Source organism: Hibiscus syriacus, unplaced genomic scaffold (assembly GCF_006381635.1).
Source record: "Hibiscus syriacus cultivar Baekdansim isolate YM2019G1 unplaced genomic scaffold, ASM638163v2 tig00110472_pilon, whole genome shotgun sequence".
NCBI classification, from domain to species: domain Eukaryota; kingdom Viridiplantae; phylum Streptophyta; class Magnoliopsida; order Malvales; family Malvaceae; genus Hibiscus; species Hibiscus syriacus.
In genome coordinates, this window is record NW_024062752.1 from 2,658,029 (window position 1) to 2,669,538 (window position 11,510).

Below are 11,510 nucleotides of genomic sequence, written 5' to 3' on the forward strand. Positions count from 1 at the left end.
ATTGCGATTATGTATTATCGCGTTGCGAAAGTCAGTATCTCGTTGCGATTTTGTATTATCGCATTGCGATAGTAAGTATCGCATTGCGATTTTCCCAATTCGCGTTGTGATTTACTTATTCGCATTGTGAATTGGGAAAATCGCAACGACACTGTAGACCATCGCAACGCGATTTTCAACTATCGCAACGCGAATTTGCGATAATGGAGATCGCGTTGCGAATTAGCGATCGCATTGCGATTTTGTTGGTCATTTTGGCAAATCCGGAAAAAATTGGTTAAAATCGTATATTATATGAGATTTTTGGTCACTGAGGTTATTTTCTCTTCAAATAATCCATTTTGGTCATAAATTTCATGGAAGTTGACGTAGTCATGAGGTTTTGCTCATCTTCTCCTTTGAGTAAATTACTCACCACGAACTGACATATGATATTATTTTAAGAGATGAATTTATAAAATTAAAAAATAAATAAATTTATTAAATTTTAGACTTAATATAAAAATAAGTATTCAAACTATATTGTTTTCTCATTTAAGTGTCTAAATTATTTTTCGATCATAATATTACAAACATTACTACTTTAAGTGTCTCGACCGTAATGATTAAATTTCAGTTAAATGACATGTGTCATATTCTGATAATTTTAAAGATTTTATTTATAAATAAATAAATAATTATATTAAAAAAATAAGTCACCCTTCCTTCCGGTCCCCTCCCGTCCGGCCGTCTCCTCTATCTCTTGCCACCCTCCTATCCCCGTTCCCCCAGCCCCCTCCTCTCCCTCTCTCTTCTTAGGCCTGTAAACGAATCGAACGTTTAATGAACCGTTCGGCGGGAATTTCATTTATGTCTGTTTATTTATTAAACGAACGAACATAAATAGAGGGCTCGTTCGTTCATTTACGTTCGTGAATGTTCAGTAATATGTTCATTTATGTTCGTTCATTTATATTCGTTTATGTGCGTTCATTTATATTTAGCCCAATCTTTCTAAACCCATTTAAAATATTAAAGCCAATAAATTTTAATATGATACCCATAAATATTTTAAAATTCAATTAATTTTAAATACAAATAAAAAAAGCTCAAAACAATTAAATATAATATAATCCTAAAATTATTAGGAAAGAAAAAATATTTTCATTTATGTTCGTTTACATTCATTTATGTTATTTTATTGTGTTCGTTTACGTTCGTTCATTTGTGTTCTTTTACGTTCGTTTATTGTGTTCATTTATGTTCGTTTACATCCGTTCGTTTATGTTCGTTTATCATTTAAATGAACGAACATGAACAAACACGAGCAAGCTACATTCCTTAACGAACGAACACGAACAATAAATTTTTCGTTCGTTTATGTTCGTGTTCATTCATTTGTTCTGTTAAAATTAAACGAACGAACGTGAACATTTGTTCAATTCGTTTACAGGCTTATCCCTCCCGTCCAAACCACCCCTCCCCCAGCTCCCTTCCCCTTAGCCCCTCCTCCCTTTCCCCTCCATCTCCTTTTACCTAATACTAATATTTACTGACAATGGCCAAAACGACAAGTGACATTGATTGTATCATCGGGTGGTTGTATCATCGGTGGAGGTTCATTCAACGACAATGGTCGTGGCCAACGTTGACATAAGGATTATAATAAATATTATCAAAGCTTTGGGATTTTTTTAATATTTTCAAAAAAATTGATTTTTTGAAAGAAAATATGTTTAAAAGCTTTTATTTTAAATGAAATCTTCAAAATTACCATAATGTGGCAATTGTCATTTAATATAATTTTTTAACGGGTATGGTTGAGACGCTTAAAATGATAACGTTTGTAACGTTAGGTACCTGAATATAGCAAAAAAAATAATTTATGCACTTAAATAGAAAAAATGATTTAGTTTAGACATTTACTTTTATATTAAGTCTAAATTTTAAAGATAAAAATATATTATCAATAAAAATAAACAAAAATCTAAAATATATGAGAATTTAAAAATTTTAAGAATACAACTAGTCACACCTGCATGTACTTGATCCATCCCTACTCGCCATTGTTATCATCGGAAGTAAATATATATTTTTTCAGACATCTAACAACATTAAAGCCTAATAGCCCAAGCCCAAGAAGAAGAAGAAGAAGAAGAAAAACAAAACCCTAGTTGACGTCCGCTCGTGCTCACTCTCAAACGCAATACTTGCATTTCCTCGACTATAAATTCCTCATTTCCTCCCCGGCCCTCGAATTCTTCGTCCCCTTTTCTTTCTATTGCAGCCTTTCTCGGTTCCTCAGGTTTGCCCCTTTCCCTTTCATTTTCATTAAGATCTGTCTGGCTTTAGATCCTTATATTAGTCTATTCTTGTTTTTAATCTTAGATCTTGATTTCCTTTTCATTTCTCGGACTTTGTTGGAAGTATGAATTTTTTAGTAGTTAATTATGCTGTTACTTAGCTCTAAAATGTTTTTGAATGTGTTTCAAATCTAGGTATTGGTTATCTATAGCTACTAGGACTTAATTTTCCTTTATTGCATAGTATAGGGAATATGAATGTTTTTATTTACAAAGCATGTCTAAAATGTTTTTGAATGTGTTTTAATCTGGGTTTTGCTTATGTTTAGCTTCTGTGACTTCCTTTTCCCTTTTGGATGTTATAGGAAACTTGAATGATTAAGTAGTAAATTATGATGTTTCTTACCTCTAAAATGTTTTTGAATGGTTATTGTAGTCTGCGTATTTGTTATCTATGGATAATATGATTTCTGATCATGAAATGCACTTTTTTTTATATTGGATGAGATTTGAGTTTTTTTAGATTGTGCTTATTTTGATGTATTGTGCGTGTATTCTTTTTAGTAAGATCAATAATTATATCCGTTTTCTGTTTGCTTGGCAGTTTTAATTCTTTGTGGTATTTTAAAGACAAGTCAAGATGGTAAGTTGTATGACATTTTGTTCTCATTTTTGTGGATATAGTCAAGTGTTTTTTGTGACGTTTTGATTATGTTATGTTGATGTGTTTCAGGTCAAGTTTACAGCTGAGGAGCTTCGGGTCATTATGGACCGAAAGCACAACATTCGTAATATGTCTGTTATTGCCCATGTGGATCATGGTATGATTTCTTTCATTCATATTTGTTAATGGTGAACCTGACGAAATAGATCAAAGCTTGTTTGAGTTATCTCTACTGCAATAATGGTTGTTTATTTGTTTCTGAACTGATTCTCACAATTTGAAGTGTGAAATTGTTTGTGTTAAATTTTCATGCATGAAGTAAGTTAGGATAGATTAATTGCAAATTGGGAGCTATGTCTGTTATTTCGCTTCTTTATGATTGACAATTGTTAATAAAAGTGTCTCGTGTTGTTAAATGTTGGGGTGTTAGGCATTAGTTCTGATTTAGTTTTTTCTTTTTCACATGAAGGGAAATCAACTCTTACGGATTCTCTTGTGGCTGCTGCTGGTATCATTGCCCAAGAAGTTGCTGGTGATGTCCGTATGACAGATACCCGTGCTGATGAGGCTGAACGTGGTATAACAATCAAGTCTACTGGTATCTCTTTGTACTATGAAATGAGTGATGAATCTTTGAAGAGCTACAAAGGCGAAAGGCAAGGGAATGAATACCTCATCAATCTCATTGATTCCCCTGGACACGTTGACTTTTCGTCTGAGGTTACAGCCGCTCTTCGTATTACTGATGGTGCCCTTGTGGTTGTTGACTGTATCGAAGGTGTCTGTGTGCAAACGGAGACTGTCCTCCGTCAGGCTCTTGGAGAAAGAATCAGACCTGTCTTGACTGTTAACAAGATGGACAGGTGCTTTCTTGAGCTCCAGGTTGATGGTGAGGAGGCTTACCAGACATTCCAAAGAGTGATTGAGAATGCTAATGTCATTATGGCCACCTATGAAGATCCTCTTCTTGGTGATGTTCAAGTTTACCCAGAGAAGGGAACAGTTGCTTTCTCTGCCGGTTTGCACGGTTGGGCTTTTACCTTGACCAACTTTGCTAAAATGTACGCATCAAAGTTTGGAGTTGACGAGTCAAAAATGATGGAAAGGCTTTGGGGTGAGAACTTTTTTGATCCAGCTACCAAAAAGTGGACCACCAAGAATACTGGAACTGCTACCTGCAAGCGTGGATTTGTTCAATTCTGTTATGAACCCATCAAGCAGATTATCAACACTTGTATGAATGACCAGAAGGATAAGCTCTGGCCCATGTTGCAAAAGCTTAATGTCACCATGAAGTCTGATGAGAAGGACTTGATGGGGAAGGCCCTAATGAAGAGAGTAATGCAGACTTGGCTTCCTGCAAGCAGTGCTCTCCTTGAAATGATGATCTTTCACCTTCCACCACCTAGCAAGGCTCAGAAATATCGTGTTGAGAACTTGTACGAGGGTCCACTTGATGATGTCTATGCCAACGCTATCAGGAACTGTGATCCTGAGGGTCCTCTTATGCTCTATGTTTCAAAGATGATTCCTGCTTCTGATAAGGGTAGGTTCTTTGCTTTTGGACGTGTATTCTCTGGCAAAGTTTCAACTGGTTTGAAAGTCAGGATCATGGGTCCAAACTATGTCCCTGGTGAGAAGAAAGATTTGTATGTTAAGAGTGTTCAGAGAACTGTTATTTGGATGGGAAAGAAGCAGGAAACTGTTGAGGATGTGCCTTGTGGTAACACGGTGGCCATGGTTGGATTGGATCAGTTTATCACCAAGAATGCTACTTTGACTAATGAGAAGGAAGTTGATGCTCACCCAATTCGTGCCATGAAGTTCTCTGTCTCTCCTGTGGTACGTGTTGCTGTCCAGTGCAAGGTTGCATCTGATCTTCCTAAACTTGTTGAAGGGCTAAAACGTTTGGCCAAATCTGATCCTATGGTTCTCTGTACCATTGAAGAGTCTGGAGAGCACATTGTTTCTGGTGCTGGAGAACTCCACCTTGAGATCTGTCTCAAAGATTTGCAAGAAGATTTTATGGGTGGTGCTGAGATCATTAAGTCCGACCCTGTTGTGTCCTTCCGTGAGACAGTCCTAGAGAGGTCCTGCAGGACAGTGATGAGCAAGTCTCCTAACAAGCACAACCGTCTATACATGGAAGCTCGACCCCTAGAGGAAGGTCTTGCTGAGGCCATTGATGATGGGCGTATTGGTCCAAGAGATGATCCCAAGATTCGTTCCAAGATTTTATCCGAGGAATATGGTTGGGACAAAGATCTTGCTAAGAAGATTTGGTGTTTTGGCCCTGAGACCACTGGTCCTAACATGGTGGTTGATATGTGTAAGGGAGTTCAGTATCTGAATGAAATTAAGGATTCTGTTGTTGCTGGTTTCCAGTGGGCGTCGAAGGAAGGTGCCCTTTCTGAAGAAAACATGAGAGGTATCTGCTTTGAAGTCTGTGATGTGGTTCTCCATGCTGATGCTATCCACAGGGGTGGTGGGCAGATCATTCCAACAGCCAGGAGGGTTTTCTATGCTTCTCAACTTACAGCCAAACCGAGGCTTCTTGAACCTGTTTACTTGGTTGAGATCCAAGCCCCTGAGCAGGCACTTGGTGGTATTTACAGTGTTCTCAACCAGAAGCGTGGACACGTGTTTGAGGAGATGCAGAGGCCTGGTACTCCACTTTACAACATCAAGGCTTACCTCCCTGTCATCGAGTCCTTTGGATTCTCGAGCACTTTGAGAGCTGCAACATCAGGACAAGCTTTTCCACAATGTGTGTTTGATCACTGGGATATGATGTCATCAGACCCATTGGAACCTAATTCCCAGGCAGCTGCCCATGTCGCTGAGATCCGCAAGAGGAAGGGATTGAAGGAGCAGATGACCCCACTTTCCGAGTACGAAGACAAGCTGTAAACTGAGAAGAAATAACTGTGATTCTGCGGCTAAACTTCTTCTGCAATTTAGTTTTGTTTTCTGTCTGGTTTTTTTTCTTTAAGATCCTTTTAAATGCTTTTGTTTTGATGATGATCAAGGTGTATTCCAAAATACTTTGTTTGATGTTGAACTATAATATTATTCTTGTCTTCATATGCGTACTTTGTTTGCTTTTTATGTTGAACTTAATGTGCATGGATGCCAGAATTATAAACATTTCGACTTCAAACAAGATATGCCTTGGGCTTGGCTCTTGTCGAATTCAAAGAACATTGTTGCTTCATGTGTAAATAAATTAAAATGTATGGTTATAGTAAGATTCACATTTGGAAACGATCCTAATGAACGGTTACATCTTTTATATCGCGGTTTTTTTGATAGAGTTCATATGGCATTGACCATTGCTTTCAAGGTATTTTTTTCAAGGATTACTAGTTAATTTTAATCGCGGAAATGAAATTGATTGTGTTCTACTTAATCCCACATTAGTTAGGGATTATGACTGATCTTCAACATGTAAAACAAAATATGCATACGAGTAAATAAATGACATTGTGAAACAAATATGTGAAGTGCTTATGTGGACCTATGTTAAAATGGTTAACATGCATTAGGTCTTAAACAATTAGTGTTTCTGGTATTTGATCTTGGTTCCATTCCTAACCTTTAGTAGTCTGGGATCAAATCACTTGAGAGGAAAGCATGGGGAGGAAGTAACTCATCCATAGATTGTACTTTCCTTGCAAGTTTCCAACTATTTATGGAAAACCAGTTAATAGGTCCCAAATGTTTTAGCTGATAGCATTTACCAGCCTCTCCCGTTAGCAGACAAAACACCAAAAAATAATTCCCTATCTTGTGAAAAAAAAAAGTAGAAGCTATTGTTTAATTACATGCTTTCAGGTCTGAAATTACCTTGAACCTTCCAACATGTTTGATTGATTGACCGAGGAAAGATGTTCCACATTTGATGTAATCTTTAAGATTTTGCATTGATCCTTCCACTAATAGGAGGAAGAAAAGAAAAGAAAAAAATTTGATTAGACAGATAATAGGCACCATTAAAGTGGAGGCAGCTGGTCAAGCTTTCATATAGTTATAGCGAGAGAGAATTTGAACACTGCATAAACACTTTCATTTAATATACTGCTGTGTTAGAGATAGTTGGTGGTGTAAAAGTAAATAGTCGGACTCTTTTAGTTCAGTTTGTGATATTTCAATGTGTTCTTCTGCAGTTGCGATTTGTCCAGTGCTTAAAATTAGCTGTCTAATTGATAATGAATGCCTCCTCCATTCGAATCTTTAAATTTTTAATGTAGATGGTGCTGTCCGTGATAGCTTTGGTGAAGCTGGTATTGCAAGATTACATATGAAAAGCAATGAAATGTTTCCGGCCTCAAACCACAATTGATCTGTTGCTTATAGTAATAGCATCTTTTGATGTACTTGGCTCGTTATTTGAGCTCTCACCAGTCCACCATGAACCTCCGATGACGTGTCAAGGGGAAGTTGATGAAACGGCTTTGGAGGTATTTCAAGTGCTTCAACCTCATTTTCAAGCATTCTCATGACTTCACTCATTGATGAAATGTTTTCCATTTTTTTAAAAAAGAAAAGCTGGAATCAACATACTGAGGACTTCGTCTGGAATATTTTGTTTGATCGTGCTTGTTATCTACAAATGGAGAAGAAGATATTTATCTGTGGATGATAAGATTGAAGAGTTTCTTCAAAACCACAATCTTTCACCAATTAGATACTCTTTTAAACAAATAAAAAATATGACGGTGAAGGGGACTACGACACGGTGTTTAAAGGAAAGCTTCGTAGTGGGCATCACGTGGCAGTGAAATTGCATGGCAAATCAAAAGGTAATGGCCAAGATTTCATAAATGAAGTTGCCTCTATTGGGAGAATTCATCAAGCTAACGTGGCAAAACTTGTTGGATTTTGTGTGGAGGGATCAAAGCAAGCTCTTGTATACGACTTCCTGTCAAATGAATCTTTGGATAAAATCATATTTACGGAAGAAAATAACAACACTGTGGGTTAGAAGAAGATGTTTGAGAATGTGCTTGGGGTGACTCAAAGAATCGACTACTTGCATCCAGGGTGTGACATGCAAATTCTACATTTTGATATCAATTCACAATATTCTTCTGGACCACAATTTTAATCCAAAAGTTTCAGATTTCAATCTTTGCTGAACTGTATTCAGTAGATGATAGCATTGTGTCTCTCATTGTAGCACGGGGAACAATAGGATATATTGCTCCCGAACGTTTAAACTCTGCAAAGCATACTTTTATACATTTCACTACGAGTGGGTTGATTAGGGCCTATGCAAAATGAAATGTTTAAAGCTCTTCTAATATCTTCTCAAGCCCAAATGCTGCACTATATACAATCTGCAATATGAAGAATAAACACACCCAAATAAACAGAGTAATAGGTTGGATGCAATAACTCTAAATGTTTTTCTATTGTTTTACAGTTTTGAAGAAACTTCGTCTTGAAATGAAAGTTTGTGGATGCATTCCTCCTTGAAGTAGTACTCCGGCTCCCATCCAAGCAAAACACCCTCAGATAGCTTATTGTAGATACCCAGCGTAGACATGCCTGAGATATTATCAACCCAAATTGGAACCTGGGCTTCCACAGTGCAGGATTGACTGAAATCAGACGGCAGGATTCCTTCCTCTAAAAAGTAGAAATAGGAAGAGGCATTGGAGTTGATACTACAACGAGATGCTGAAACATAAAGAGCTGATTTTATTGGTTTCGTGCAATTCACAACATACACAATGCTACGACGATGATAGTGACAATCAAAGGAAAAATGATCTATGTCTACGGAACTGAGAGGAAGGGAGTTGCAATCATCCATGTCCAGGCCCGTATCATAAAATTTGCCAACGTGGTGACATTATTTTTCTCACACTCAACTTCATAGTTCATACCTAGGGCTACCACAGTGACGAGGTTGGTTTTTTAAGCTTCCACAAAAAAACAGACCCACAATCCTGGTTTAGATGTCTGGCCAGGCAAGCACCAGGAAATACTGATACAAGTAGAAATGAAGCAAAAGCGGCCATTAGCTGACCCAACAATGGCGGCTTTGCTTTTAAATTTGACATGCTAAAATACTTGGGGTAGGGAAGAAGCAACAACAATGGAGTTTCACACAAAATTCAGCTAAACATATAACAAAACTTCAGCCTCAGAGAAAGCATTAATGGGGGTAGAAGACTTTCACTGAGAAGACTTCCACGAATATAAGTGGAAGTGAGGTGGACCAAGGTATTTTTAGTATGTGGAAGACTTCATATGCCATTGACCATTGCTTCCAAGGTATTTTTTCAAAGACTAATATTTAATTTTAATCTCTAAAATGAACTTGATTGTGTTCTATTCAATCCCACATTAGTTTTTAGTATATAGGGAGTTAGGGACTATGACTGCACATCTTCAACATGTAAAATAAAATATGCATGACATAAATAAATGGCATTATGAAACAAATATGTGAAGTGCTTATGTGAACCTATGATGAAATGGTCAATGTGCATTAGGTCTTTAGCAATTAGTGTTTCTTGTACTTGATCTTGATTTCGTCCCTGATCTTTGGTCTGGGATCAAATGACTTGAAAGGAAAGCTTGGGTAGGAAGTAACTCATCCATGTGTTTGATAATATACATGAAAGAATTGTTTATTCCTTTAGCCATGTAAAGCACGGAGTACCTTTGATGGCTGCAAACATATTATTATCTTTTTTCCCCTCATCAACAGCCTTTGTGGAAAGACAAACCTACACTGAAATCTGGGAATGTAAAAACTTTCACTGCAGTTGCCATTATGCTTGCAGACTTACACTTGCTGAAATGATGGCATTCTTCAAAATGAAGGTGATCATATTTTACTGAAATAGATTCCTTTTTCAATGGTTACACTTTAACCACTCTTTGCCAAGATTGTGTTTTGCAATAAAGTTACGCATGATGGTATTAAATAATGGTTATTATGGGAACTGAAATGGAAAGAACTAAAAAAAAGGAGAAGAAAAAGAAATAAAGGTACAAGGCATCACTGGTATTACTGAGTGCTACCATATTCTGCTGAAGATAAGGGAACTTTAGCTTGTTCTGGTTAGTTAAGAACATATATTCCACTAAAGTTATCTGCTATTATATATTCCCACTTTAAGCTTTACCTAATTCTTCCTTTGGCAGGGTATGAATTGCATACGATGTTATTCGGTCCGGGATACTCACGCTCGAATTCGTGTTTAATACATACCTCTAACACGAATACTTTAGAGAAAAGCGTAAACCCAAAACCTTCTTGCTTCATTTAAAAGTGGACTTGATACTTGCACATTTGCACTGTTTAAGGCCAGTGTCAGCCATAGAGTTGATGCAATTATGGGAAAGATTAGCTTTTTCAATCTTTTGAGTATCTTTCTTTTAGGTAAAGCATGCTTTGAGGATAAGAAAAGACCCACTTTACTGGTATTATTTAACATTTCTCTTTTAATCTTTCCCTCAAAACAGCCTTACATGCACTGAACCCTCTCTGTTGCCAACAGGCTTAAAATAGGTTTTAAAGTAAGTCTCTTTGGTAGCATTATGCATGAGAAAAACATCAATAATTTTACATGGCACTAAATTTATATTGAAGTTTTTGGTTATATTATGTCATCATGCATCTGCTGCATCATGGTCTGCCATGGTCTTTTAGGAAAAGAATGATGACTGGTGAGAAACAAACAGATCTTTTTTTCATATATTTATATGCATTACTGTGGAAAAAATGAGCCCTATTATTATTACAGCATCAATGTCTGCTTTCTCTGAATTATGAAATGTTCCAAAGGGTGGGTGGGCGGGCAGGTTTAGCCTGTGTCATCACTGTCCACCATTTCCATTATTACACTGAGAGTCAGATTTGAATAAAAAAAAAGGCTAGTGTGTCCGATTAACAGATTAAGGCAGCTAATAATTAAATATCATTCATGGTGGATCCCAATCCAAGGCCCCTATGTATTTATTACCTCACACCCTCTGGCCTCTTCTGTTGTTTCCCATATAGGCAGCCTAACCCTATGACAGGTTGTTTCCATTCACATGATACTAATGAATATCAAAATCTTTACTATTCAACTTCATAAATGCAACGTTATCTTATCTTCATGTTGAAACATAATTGGAAAAATCCCTAATAGCCATAGATTGTACTTTCCTTGTAAGTTTCCAACTATTTCTAGAAAATCAGTAGATATAATATAGAAAAATTGGAAACAACTTGCTGAAAACCTGCTATAATAGGGCCCCATGTTTTTAGCTGATAGCATTTAGCAACTTATCTTCCATTAGTAGACAAAACACCAAAAAATAATTCCCTATAATGTGAAAGATTAAAAAAAAGAGTAGATGCCAGTGTTTAATTACATTCACATGTTTGAAATTACCTTGAACCTTCCAACATGTTTGATTGATTGAATGATGAAATATGTTTCACATTTGATGTAATCTTTAAGATTTTGCATTGATCCTTCCAGTAACAAGAGGGAGAAAAGAAAAGAAACGGATAGATTAGACAAATAATAGTGCCATTAAAGTGGAGGCAGCTGGTC

General features: G+C 36.7%; 1 protein-coding gene across 2 annotated transcripts; it reads left to right on the forward strand.

Moving 5' to 3' along the window:
• The first annotated feature begins 2,177 nt into the window (after positions 1-2,177).
• LOC120127889 (elongation factor 2-like) lies at positions 2,178-6,030 on the forward strand. 2 transcript variants are annotated; one of them, XM_039145697.1, is made up of 4 exons: positions 2,178-2,284; positions 2,887-2,925; positions 3,016-3,103; positions 3,416-6,030. In XM_039145697.1, exons 2-4 carry the CDS (start codon positions 2,923-2,925, stop codon positions 5,854-5,856), a joined length of 2,532 nt encoding a protein of 843 aa, XP_039001628.1. In that variant the 5' UTR covers positions 2,178-2,284; positions 2,887-2,922; the 3' UTR covers positions 5,857-6,030. The 2 variants fall into 2 exon arrangements, with proteins under 2 accessions (XP_039001628.1, XP_039001629.1); XM_039145698.1 differs by having other exon boundaries at positions 2,210-2,284; positions 2,896-2,925.
• Positions 6,031-11,510: the final 5,480 nt, after the last annotated feature.